Below are 13,088 nucleotides of genomic sequence, written 5' to 3' on the forward strand. Positions count from 1 at the left end.
CGCCAATCGGACTTGCGGGACATGCTCAGATCGACTGAAGACACATCCCCGTAGCTCGGGTTGGATTCGATGTTTGGTCACTACAAAGGCACGCAACTTGATGATGCTGAAATCGGGAGGCTGGATTTCTCCGGCAACTGGAGTCGAACAGGAGCCAATTGGCCCTAACAACGGGCCGAGGTGTTCACTTGCCATTCGGTCCAGATCACTGATTCTCCGCTCGGGGGGGCAATAGACATGGATTCGCTGGCGGCCTCGTTGAAGAAAGGCAACCTGTGCGTCTTCACTGATCCAAGTCCGATCTGAGATAGCAATTGGGATGATAAATAGACCAAGACAATATGTGCTAGCCATGCTGGAAGGGGGAACGACGTGTCAGCAGTGTTCATCCTCTCATCGAGCGGAGGCACGTACATGGGTTGTTGGTTTCTGTCCCTGCAAAATTTCGAGACACAGCCTTAAAACAACCCACAAGGCTGTGGTCTTCGTTACATATGGGAGTGACTCTTTCGCCTTTGTGTTGTTTGGGTGATATGGTACCAAACAAGCCGGACATCCCCAGCATGTAGAATCTACATGGTAGCTCGCCAATCATCCAGTTGCGGTATGCCCTCAGGACGCAACACGTCATGTTGCATTGATCCTGCCATCAAGGCCAGTTGCTTGTTTCTCATCACAAAACAGCTTGTTCGTGGCCATTCCCCCTGGACGGATGGTGCGGAGTCCAGCAATCGCATGATATGCCCCGCAACAAGTCTCAAGACTTGGGAGCATAATTTTCCATTTAAGCTTGTCGTCTCCCATGAATACATCTCTCCACAACATAGTCGCAGCCTACTACAGATGAGCACGCCGGCACGGTATTTTGAAGCTCATATCGGGCAGGAATGGCTGCCTACATGTTGAGACTTTCAAGCAAAACTTTTCAAGCTCCCAACTTAAGGTGATCTTAAGCGTCTTCCCTCCAACAGGCAGGGATGATTTGGACCCACCAACATAAGAGCCCGTGCACAAATACAAGATTGGTTCATCAACCAATATGTGCTATTCTCTCTGCTGTATCTTTGTGCGAGATTCGGTGACACCTGAGTGGTTTAGTCACCCTACAAGACAAATCATACCTGCTTCCCAAGTTGGTACCAAAGTTCTTACATCATTGTGCAGAAAGACCCATTTCCATGGCTTGTGAACAAACAACCCTGGCACCTGATCACCCATTCATGAACAGATCAACAAAGGAGTTGATTATAGTTTACGCAATAGTTATCTTCCCGTTGCTGCGAAAGTTACAGATCATTTGACTTCAACATCAACATCACTTCAGTACCTGGGTCTGATGGAATTACAGTATGGCACTCTGTAGAGAGTGCCACACATTCCCCCCTGGTGCATAGCCATTGGGATCCAGTGGTAAGCCAGCCTCAATTCCATATCAACCACCAGGGGCTAACAACACTCTCTTAGGATCAGGTTGTGAAGAGCTTCAAAGTCAAATATTGTGTACCCTCAAGCCCACACTTGATCAAGACTCATAGTATGCTCCGAGAGAACAAAGAGTTCTTCTTTGATGGAATATTGGTTGGATGGGAAATGGAAGAAAATAAAATGTAGGATCAGCCATTTTTGAACTTTTTAGCTACTTTGTGCAAGATAAAGGGTCTGAAAAACGAGGAAATTGCATGTGCAATCCACCAAAGTTTGCTATTATGTGGTGAAATTTCCTCATTTTTGAGACCCTTACTCTTGCAAAAAGTAGCTAAAAAAATCCCAAATGGCTGTTCCTATATGTTCCATGAGTCAATAAACTATTTTGATTTTTTGGCCCATGGGAACTTTGATTTTCAGGCCCCCAAATGCTACATCTGTTTTTTGCTTTTAATATTTTTTTAGCATACAAGGAAATCTGGAAAAACTCCCAAAAAATTCCACAGAGGCCAATAAAAAGCCATTCTATTGATTGGTCAAGAAATTACAACTTGGAAAACTTTGACATTTCTCCCGCAGTGCGCAAAGTGTTGTGGGACTTTGTGGACTGTGCAGTGCGCAAAGAGTTTTTCGCAGTGCGCAAAGTAAGTCCATTGATTAAATGTTTTTATATTTACCTCTACCAACTTGTTTTATTTCTATATGCTATGTCAGAAGTACATAACTTGCATGACTCGTCAAGAGTTCTGTTCTGCCTCCCCAAAATTTTTGTATTGCAAAGTATGATTTGCAAAATTTTACTTCTGACAGTTGTGTCCAGCTTTTGCAAGGCAACCTTTGCAGCTCATAACAATTTGTGATCCAAAAGCTTTCAAAATTCTATAAAGTTAAGCTTCTGTGTTGTTTTTCAACACAAATTTATTGTGTACTGTAAGAAGTGCGGGAAACGTCTTGCAAAATTCTTATTTGGTGCAACTGATGTGTAATTTACACACCTCATCTTGTATAACTTCTCCTTTGCAGCCCTATTTGTTGGGGCATGGGTTGCAAAATTTTAATGTTGTGCGCACTTTGTGTAATTTTTAAGACCATTGAATTTACAGCCTATAGGTATCATAAAATATGGTTTGTAAAATTATACCCTGCAAAAATAACTGGGTCAACCTGCAGGAACCTGAGGGGGGCTTGTGATGTCACTCCAACCTTTCTCTTGGCCAATCCATCTTTGTTGGACTTGGTGGATTCTTCTGTGAAGAAGCAGGGGTTCAGGTTAGGGATGGCACTTTGCACCCGGGTACCCAGACACGGGTACCCGGACAGAATTTCAGTAAAATCAGACAGACACACCCACACCCGCACCTGCCCAGTGGGTACCCGGGTGCAAGTGGCCAGTACTGGGGTGCAATTGCTAGAGATGGTTGATTTGAATCCGGATACCCACTCATGCTGAAACGCAGCTGGGCCAGGACTGGTTCTGATCTGGGCAACAAAGCTGAGCATGAGCTGGGCAACAAAGCTGAGCATAAGCTTGGAGCTAAAGCTGAGTATCAGCTGACCAGAAATCGGGATCAGTGGTGCCCAGTGAAAACTGAGGATCTCCTGTGGAAATTCTGAAAGTGGTTAGATGGTGGGTAGATGGTGGGTAGATGATGGGTAGATGGTGGGTAGCCCTCTGGAGCTGGCATGATGTCACTTGTCATCAAGTGAATATTTTTTTTTCCTGGTGTTGTCATGTGAGCCCTAGATTTGCTGGTGGAGAGGAGCAGCATTGGAGCAGTGTTGGAGCTGAAAACAAAGCTGCATCATGTCACTTGCCATCAAGTGACTACTTTTTTTTCCTGGTGCCACCTCTTCCGCCAGAAGGGAGCCCCCGCCAGTCCTGGAGCTTGTTTGACCTTGAATATTTGATCCCTTCCGGTTGTGGAGGTTGGCTTACCTCTGCAACCAAGGGTGAAAGCGCAGTGGCTTTGGTGGCCGCTGCGCTGCACTGAAAGTAGCGGCCCCGCCCGCTGCACTACCGCTTTTTGGGTCTGGCAAGAAGCAGGGACCCGCTACTTTCAGCGGTAGCGCATCAGAACAATTGCTGCGCTACCGCTTTTTGAGCTGGCCGCGTAGCGTTCCCCCGCTGCCAGCCAAAAAATCACAGCGCAGCTGTTTTGGTGGCCGCTGCACGGCGCTGGTACCGCTTTTTGGGCTGACCGGGCAGCGGTTCCCCGCTGCGCTGCGCTAAAAGACCGCTTTTTTGTAGCGCAGTGCAGCGTTTCAGCCTTGCTGCAACCAGAGGTGTTCCTTTCCTTCCGGTCACTGAGGTTACATAACCTCTGCTACCGGAAGGAATCCCACCAGTAGCCAAGGTTGTATGTCCTATGCGACCTGAATGGGCTTCCTTCCAGTCGCCAAGGTTATATCTATAACCTCTGCAACCATAAATGATTCCCTCAGGTTGTCAAGGTTGTACTATGTACCTCTGCGCCCAGAGGTAACTCCTTGATCCTTCCGGTTGCATGTAAGACCTCTGCAACTGGAAGGAATCCCCTCCAGGCACAAATTTAATAAATTCCAGCTTGACAACCGGAGGAATTGCTTCCGGTTGCAGGGTTCATACTAACTCAGCGACTGGAGGGATTCCTTCCGGTCACCAAGGTTGCATAACCTCTGCAACCACAAGCAACCCCTGAAGGGATTCCCTCAGGTTGTTGAGGTTGGTTGCAGAGAGTGTGCAAAACCTTTGCCACCAGAAGGGGGGATTCCCCCTCTCAATTGCCAAGTTTTAAGGGGCAGGTATCCGCTGATAACCGCGGGGGGATCCGCTCAGACACGGGGGCATCCGCCAGCGGATGCGGATGTCAAGAATCAGGCAAGGGCCTTGGATTCCCAAATACAAGCGAGTATCTGGATGCAAAATCAGTTGGGTGCGCGGAAAAAAGAGGTAAGAGAACCAATGGGTTGATTGACATGACACTGCTATGGTATAAGTAGACTATGTACATGTGTCAGACTTGTTGTTTTGAGATATAATGAATAAAGAACAAACTGAATATGAAACACTTCTTGAGATTACACATGAATATGAAATGACTCATCTAACACTACTGCTCAAGGTTCTTTGACTACATGTTGTGAGCTAGAAGGTACTAATCAATTACCAGTAATGCTTTAGAAATGTAACTAAAACAAGATGATGATTGTCAATGACAAGATTTGAGGCACAAGTAAGCAGAATTGCAAAACAGTGTGGTAGAAACTTTTTTTCTGGATGGAAAATTTCAAAAATTTCTAGTTTACATATGTAGTGTTACATTCCACCCTCTTTTGATACACACTCCCTTCAGTTTGCATACACAGTTGTACAACACTGCATGTATATAGCTTACATACTACCCTTTTACATATATCTATGTGTATATATGCAGCTGCTTAGCAACCAGCCAGCCTCAGATGTGGTGTAGCAACCACAAGCCACTTATTACAGTAAATAGCAACCACAAGCCACATTGATAAAGCAGCATAGTAACCATGGGGCTGAAGGTGTGCAGGTCACTTGAGAAGACTCCATAGCAACCAGAGGGCTGTGTAAGCCACACCTGTAACTAGATCACCAGCTAAATTTGCTCATGTCTACACTGCCACACTGTATATAGCTGTATTCTGCACAGCAGACCATCCAAAAATGTCTCATTTGTAAAAGGCACACCAGCCAAAACCCCTCATGTACATAGACCACCAGCACAAATACCTCACATTTTCCTATACAAGGAGGGGCTTTCTCTTCCTTTGTCCCCCATGACATCAGAAAATGGCATCCAATCCGGGAGATCATCCCCCCCACAAGATTCAAACAAATTTTCACCCTCACACTCTCCGCCACATAATAAAATACTACCTTTATATTTTGCAATACACAGTCCATTGTGAGCCACTTGCGGGAAAAGTATTCAACTACACTAGACCACTGTCTTCTTGCTTCCAGCCTAGCTGGGGGTGTTGTCAGTCATTTTCTTTCAGAGAGGCAGGGATTTCCCCACACAAACTTCTCTAAATTCAGCCATAAGAGGTGCAAACCGCTTTTGGAGTCTCACACCGGATCAAGCAAGCACTAGAGCATGATCCAAGCAAGAGAAACAAGCCTAATTAGAGAAGAAGCAGCAGACTCAAACTAATGCAGTCTTTGTTCAGCAGTCCCATTGACCGTGACCAACCAGGAAGACCAACTGTCCTCTTCCTCTCTTCTCTTAACAAAGAGAGCGGCCAGATGCCTGCTTTTAGGTAATCTCTTTTCTTTTAGATTACCAATTGTAGATAGTTACAACAGTTAGTCTAACTAGGAATAAATATCTTAGTTCTCCTTATTCTTTCAAAGGATCTATGGGAACATTCATGAAAATTGGTGTTTTTGGCCTTTGCTCCCAGTCCTAAATCACCAAGGCTGTGTAAACTTAGGCCCCTTTTGGCTGCCGCGTTATACATCATAAATCGTGTAATTTATGACGCCGCGACCCAAAGTTTGCCCCCCGTTGCCACCAAAACTTTGAAACCCCCGGGGGTTGCGCGTCATAAATTTGACCATTTATGACGTATAACGCGGCAGCCAAACGGGGCCTTAGATAAGTTAGCAAGCCTGCACATCTCCAAGCTTGCATGGCCAGGTGCCAAGCGGGACTGGGCCAAGTGCCCAGACAGGCTTGATGCACCATACAAGAACATCAAGTCTTGTATTTACAAACATCTATTTTTAACCTTGCAATTTTTAATGAGCAAATTAAGTAAAATATTGTTGATTCCAACCCTCTTGAAAACACTAACAAAACCAAAAATTTCATGAAGGCAAGCAATCATACCTACAAGAATGGGAAGCACATCCTAAAGTCTTTCCACTCTGAAGCTCATTGTTTTCAAATTCACCCCAATCTCAAACTGGAAAAATTCTATGTGCACAAAGTTGACTTGCATAAAATCATAACACCATAAAATCATAAAATTCTAAACTGAAAAAAATATGTACCACCCAAACACTCAAATTACAGCAACATTTCTAGAATGGTACATATGAAATCATCACTTGAAAGTTTTATGATTTTATGATTTTATGTATTGAAAATTTTAACTTTGAACACCTTAATTAACACCACAACCTTCTTTGCAGCTCTCTGGTTTTCAACTGGTTTCAGTTGCGCGAGTTTTTCTTGCAGTGTATCAACATTTTTTTTCTAAAAGTTAGGAAGAGGGCTCCTTTCTGGTTAAAATGCTGAGTTGCAGGATGTTGAAGTCAGAAAGCAACCAACATAAGCCTGCCCTTCGTAGATACCTCGTGCTTCCTGATCGGAGAGGCCTTGTTAGGCTTGCTACTCAGGAAGGACTCAGCATATGTAATGGCCTGTACCTGCCCTTATCTGGCCGCGTTACAAGCAGAAAAATTGTGATGGAGAAGGGACAGGCATTGAGAGGGCAAGACGCATCCAGTCTTGCGAGGTATGTCCTTGTTTTCCTCTTTCGAGTCGATCACCACTGACTTGCAGCTGCAGCAAGCCACGAGAATCTGGGAGTTGGGTGACTGCTTGGTGAGAGCAAGAGATGGCGGGAGAGGATTGCATAGATGCATACGATTAAAGGTTAAGCCTACGTGTCCACATTGACTCTTAATCTCAATGGAGACAGGGGAAGGACACAAAGAGTTTTTGGGTGGCAAGAGGAGTTTGACCAGTACTCCTTTGGGGGATCTTCATGATGGGTAGGATTGACATTGCATCGATCAAATACTTGGATTGGGGACGAGTCTGGGGCATAGACGAAGAGGAGACCAGTTGGAGGACAGGAACGCTTCGAGGGGTGTGCTCAGACCACTCAAGCTTTTGTGGTCGAGGGGGTTTTTCGGGTGGCAACGGTGCCTTCTCGGAATCCATTCTTGAATCGGCGGGGAACATCCTTGAGATGCCTCATTCGGCCGGTACCGGTGGTGTGCCGACGCTTAGCCTGTAGGTAAATGGATCAGTTCAGATCAGCTCTCGGCCTGGACGGTTGGGAGTGGAGCGTCACAGGAGCTCACCTTGGCTCCCCATTCGTACGAACGTGTCTTGGCGGCTGGGTAACCACAGGCGGCACAAGCTGGATAAACGATTGGGAGGCAGATTTGGTCCGTTAGATGCGATGGGCGATTCCTGAGCAGAACAAGATGAAAAGCGACTGACTCTTGTGTTGTTTGTGGAACGATCTCCTACCACATCGACGGCACTGAGAGTGGGTCTTGCTGTGGCGCTTACCAAAGGAGGATGTACCTTTCGTCTATCTCGGAGGAACGAAGCAGGCAAAAAGGACGGAAAATGTTAGACTGGGATCCATGTTAGGGGCCTCTTATTGGCGAGTACAAGCGGGTCAGGGGGTGGTAGGATGGGGACGGGGGGACGAGGGTGTGAGTGACTGACCATCTTGAGGTGGGTTCTTCGTGTTCGGCTGCTGGTGTTCCGATCGAGTGCTGAGTGCCCGGCAGCTGGTTGCTTTCACCTGACCCTCGACTGTTCCGCGCGGAGACCCCTCTGGAGGAAATTAGCAGGCAGGGCGGACAGAGCGAAGACGCGAAACCTAATGGCCAATTGGTCAGTTTGGGCGCTGGAGTTTCTGCCTGGTGGGACACCCGCGACCGAAACCTATCCGGAGCATTGCTCGGCTCACCACGCCCTCCGCAGCCAGAAGCACCGACCGGCTTGGTAGCTCGGGCCGCCTTCGCCTGTGTGCGACTGAAGTCAGGTAACTATCGACTGGAATTCCTAGGACCTCTCTTACGACAGAGTAGGAACCAGATACGTCAAGATGCAAATCTTCGTCAAAACGTGGGCCGCTGTTCTTTCGTCTCGCTCCCATCATCACCACAATTGCTGACATCAGTGTCTTACCGTAGCCTCACCGGCAAGACCATCACCCTCGAGGTCGAATCCGCCGACACGATCGACAATGTCAAGACCAAAATTCAAGAGAAGGAAGGCATCCCTCCGGACCAACAGCGATTGATTTGTATGTCTGCGCCTCTCACCACGTTCCATCCAAAAACCCGTCCCTCAAATATGAACCTTCCCAACCTCTCCCGATCCTACATAAATTTCAGTCGCCGGTAAGCAACTCGAGGACGGCCGAACCTTAGCCGACTACAACATCCAGAAGGAGTCTACCCTGCACTTGGTCTTGCGTCTTCGTGGTGGTGCCAAGAAGAGGAAAAAAAAAACCTACACCACGTCAGTATCCATCACACCTGCTCCCCTCCGCTGAGCGAGTTGGCTTTCACCGTCTCACAAGTTCTGAACCTCCCTGCCTCTAACTTCAGCCCCAAGAAAATCAAACACAAGCGTAAGAAAGTCAAGATGGCCGTCTTGAAATACTACAAGGTAAGCCTATCCACGCCTACTTGACCGTAACACGAGTTGTGCACCCTTCTAATGGCCTTATTTTCCATCATGCTTAGGTCGAAAGCAGTGGTACCATCAAGCGATTACGCCGAGAATGCCCTGCCCAGTAAGTTTCAATCAACAATCCTCTCCGCGTACATTGTTTCCTGATTTTGTTCACTGTTAATCTGCTTCATTAGGACTTGTGGTGCTGGTGTCTTCATGGCGTGGCACCACGACCGACAGTACTGTGGAAAGTGTGGTCTCACTTACCTGTTCGGTGACAAGAACTTGGCCAAGCCCACTTGATCGCTTCGATCGGATGTCCAACATAACCCTCATGAGAGTTGATATGTCTTAAGGCCCCGCTTGGCCGCGCAATGTTATATCATAAATTCAATATTACTTTACATGACACACAAGATGAAACTGGGCTGTCATAAACTCAACATAATTGTTCATAAGACACATTGTTTATGACAAGTGTGTTTGGCAAGCCCGTTTTTCCAATCTGCATTGGTCCAACCAATCATCCATGTACTCTGCTGGATGACCAGCCAAACCGTAACTTGAGACCAGTCCCCCCTGGCGCACACTCCATTTTTAGGAGTGTGCTTTGGCACATTCCCTCATTAGGGCACAATCCATAAGAGGAGTGTGCTAGAGCTGGTCAAGAAAAACCTGTTGTGGGTACCTGCCTAGCTTAACTAAGCCTCTTGAACGGAGGGTCCGGGGAACCCCGCCCGGAGGGCTCTCCGCAGGAGAGGCTTATGAGTTATGTCTTGATTTAAGCAGGAGCAGAAAGGATCTGCTACACTAAAAATCCCAACCAATATAGAAAAACTGAATACACAGAGCTGTAGGTTCTGTTCTTGCAAGGAATTTGAGCCACTTATCTATCTTGTAGCCAGAAAAACAACTCCTGGAGTCCCAAACAAGTGGAGCCTCATTTGGAAGACTTGTGCATTTTTGATCTTTTGAAAAGGTCAACAGATTGAGATAGAAAAAATCTGAGTAGACCAAAATGTAGAGAAAGAAAAGTAGCATAGGGTACAGATAGGGCATATTGGTGGAGAGGCTGGGGGAGGAGCTATAAAATTTTTAAAAACCTCTCAGCCAAATGAACTTTCTGCTCCCGCGTAAAATTTGGGATAATGCACAAGTCCCTCCCTGCGGGAGGGGCGGCTTCGCCGCCAGCCACAGCGCTCCCACCAGGGGGGACTTGTGTTAAGTTAGGGTACCTGCGATCTGCTTTCGGGTACCGCAACGGGTACCTGCTATCTGCTGTGCACAACAGGTACCTGCCAGTGTGTGCGGGTTTGGATGTGGATGTCTAGGATTCTGCAAAAAGCCATGCAAGTACCAACAGTGGGCCGCTACGATATGCCAAAAAATGAGCTAACAGCAGATTAGGCGGCCCTTTCCGCAGCATTGAACCACTTAAACAGGTGAGAATATTTTAGGAGCCTCCCTGATCAAAATGGTCCAGCAGGACCGTTGCATCAGGAAGTCATACCACATGCAGAGCCAAAATTTCATTTTGAGGACAGTTTAGCTAACATGGTCTGTTTTGCAGCATTCAACTGCTTGCCTTGCGTGGATTGAACTACAAGCCTCCCTGAGGGATCAGTCAATTAGGACTGCACAATTCAGGGAGTTTGGAAAATCCTGTTGCCAGCTGCACCACTGTAATTGGCAGTTAGCTGATTTCTAGCGCAGCGTAGTGGCCCACTGTTGCGGTACCCAGGTATTGGTCATCCACACCTGCTCATGGATACAGCTGACCCAGCAGGCTGATCCTCTGACGCAGTCGGGGCTCTAGAGATGGCCCTGGCAAACCCGTTGCGGGTACCTGCAATCTGCTGGCGGGTATCCAGGTCTTCAAAATTCTGAAAATATTGGCCAGGTACTTGGGTACCTGCCTATAATCATCCTTGATGACTGGTTGATGATCATCCAGACTCCCAGAGGACTTCACCCTTTCCATGAGCGTGTGACCAATCACCAAGGCGTATACATATGTGAATATCTCTTCATGACCAGTTTGGCCAGTCATCCGGAGGGGTATGATACAACCCATAAATGTCCAGTCAAACGGTCATCAAGAGGTATTATACCCCTCTGGATGAATGGTCAAACCGTTCATCAAGAGGGAGTACACAATCCTTCAATGACAACCAGTCAAAGCGGTCATCAAGAGGTTTGATATTTGTGTTCCAAGATCTGTTTGACCAGTCATCAAGAGGGATATGTAAACATCCCCAATAGTGTGCTTTGACACACTGCTAATAAAGGAGTGTGCTTTGGGATGCACAGAATCCTGGATTTCTTACTGGATATCCCACTCAGGAGGTAGTGGTTGAGGTGATGACACCCAACACGCTGTGCCTGCTGGAGCTACCAAACCCACAATCTGACCACTTGGTTGAAAAGTGTGTCAGTCTTTCAGCATTGTTTTCCACCCCACATGCAGGACCATGTATCACAACTACAGCCTGCCAAGAGGCCAGAAGGAGCCTTCATGCAAAGATTGCCGTATTGGCTGACAGTTCATCCCAAGACACTTGAGCAGACTGAAAATAAAATGGACATCTCCATCAGCGCATGTACAGAGGTATGTCATTTTGCCAAGGCATTGAGGTGATGCCGCTTCAGGATGACAATCTGAGAAATATCCAGCAATCAATCAACACTGCCAGGCCACACCAATTCCATGTTTCTAGACAGAAATGTTTATCTAGAGGATGTGCCAATTCTTGGCATTTGCTGTATAGGTCCCAAACTTAGCTAAGTCCAAGGGTGGAGGCGGCGCCTCCACCGGAGGGACTTATGCGGTATCGGTGATTTAGGCCTGAGAGGAATGGCCAAAAACACCATTTTCAACGAATGTTGCAATAGCTCCCTTACCTCCTGACAGCTCTGTTTATGAAACTAAAGGTCAAAACCGTAAATTTTATATGTAATTAAGGTTTGTAGACCCTTGCACTATAACTGTGCTGAAATAAAACACTGGTAAAAATAATACCAAGCTTGTTACGTGGTAATTAGCCACTACAAGGGTTTTTCTCTCTTTATGTAAGAGGTAGAAGGCTTTATTATTAATAATATATAATTATTAATAACAGGGAGTTGAGGCGTAAAAATAGCTGGTAAGAGCTTAAGCTGATTGGCTGCTTGACAGAGGCTGTAGTCTTACTGCAACTATTTTTAAAGAATTTATGCTAAAAACTGCTATATAAGGGATTTTGTTGAATTTAAAGTGTAGATTCTAGTAATTTTGACGTGCTAGGTGGGGTTTTTATAAGGGATACACTGCTCTTGAAAGCAGGAGGAAAATATTCACGAGTAACTTACAGGTTATGGTGGGTGAATAGTCTGGGGGATCTTTTCCTGAGGGCCAAATAGGCCTCTATTTATAGAGGGGACTTCAGTGGGCGTGAACACTGAGTCCTTTTCTCCCTATGGGAGTATCCAGGGCTGTAGCCGTGAAAAGGGCTTGGCTGGGGGTATTTTAATTGTATTAAAATAGACTAATTTCCCTGACTCTGTCACATGACATGTTTATAACCAATTGTCATGTGAAAGAGCTTCAGTAGAAGTCTACATAATACTTTCACGGGGTATTTTTACACAAGTAATATTACTCATTATTGTACAACAGTTTAATTTTATGTACTTTAATTGTTTTACTAATTTTTTGTATGTAATACTATTTTTGGGCGCTTTCTGTGGCCAATTCTAATTTATACAATTAGTACATGAAGGAATAGGAATAAGGGGGTACTTTAAGTGGGTGACCCCCCTTAATTTATGATGAGGAATCTGATTCTGCAATAATAATTTAATAATTATTATTATTTACTGAGTTATTGCAGTCTTTTGGATACTTGATGTATCTCTAAGGCTGACACCTCCGAAGATTTCACCAATATTTTTGGATGTTAAGAAAGCCCTGCATCTTGGCTAATTTTTGATGCTCTAAGATCATCAAATTTCATCATTCCTTGCTCATAATAACACATTGAAGTTGGTGGGTTGCAAAAGCCAAGCCTGAGGTCCGTAAAACATCATTTTAGTGTAAATCCATACACTTTCCTCGGAAAAAAAAATGACAGGTATCCAGGACTGATGTCCAGCCTTGCCAACCAACTGCGTGAGAAAATGCATTTGGGCCTGTTCACTCAAGATTCCGAGGGAGCTCATTTGAAAAACAATTATACCTCGACTGTTTTTGCCAGCATGAAGTTTTTTTACTACATGCCTTGTATCTTGGGTTTGGGAAGAAGAAAA

At 45.8% G+C, this 13,088-nt stretch overlaps 2 protein-coding genes across 2 annotated transcripts; one reads left to right on the forward strand and one right to left on the reverse strand.

Annotated features, from left to right (window-relative positions):
• Positions 1-7,266: 7,266 nt before the first annotated feature.
• On the reverse strand, positions 7,267-8,079 carry PtA15_14A477 (uncharacterized protein; the record flags this gene model as incomplete). The annotated part of the gene is made up of 5 exons (XM_053163197.1): positions 7,267-7,395; positions 7,469-7,527; positions 7,611-7,704; positions 7,826-8,001; positions 8,067-8,079. 5 exons carry the CDS (start codon positions 8,077-8,079, stop codon positions 7,267-7,269), a joined length of 471 nt encoding a protein of 156 aa, XP_053027148.1.
• A 150-nt stretch (positions 8,080-8,229) lies between these two features.
• Positions 8,230-9,107, forward strand: PtA15_14A478 (uncharacterized protein; the record flags this gene model as incomplete). Its single annotated transcript, XM_053163198.1, has 6 exons — positions 8,230-8,249; positions 8,318-8,430; positions 8,522-8,648; positions 8,738-8,798; positions 8,876-8,925; positions 8,999-9,107. 6 exons carry the CDS (start codon positions 8,230-8,232, stop codon positions 9,105-9,107), a joined length of 480 nt encoding a protein of 159 aa, XP_053027149.1.
• Positions 9,108-13,088: the final 3,981 nt, after the last annotated feature.

This window comes from Puccinia triticina, chromosome 14A, assembly GCF_026914185.1.
Source record: "Puccinia triticina chromosome 14A, complete sequence".
NCBI lineage: Eukaryota > Fungi > Basidiomycota > Pucciniomycetes > Pucciniales > Pucciniaceae > Puccinia > Puccinia triticina.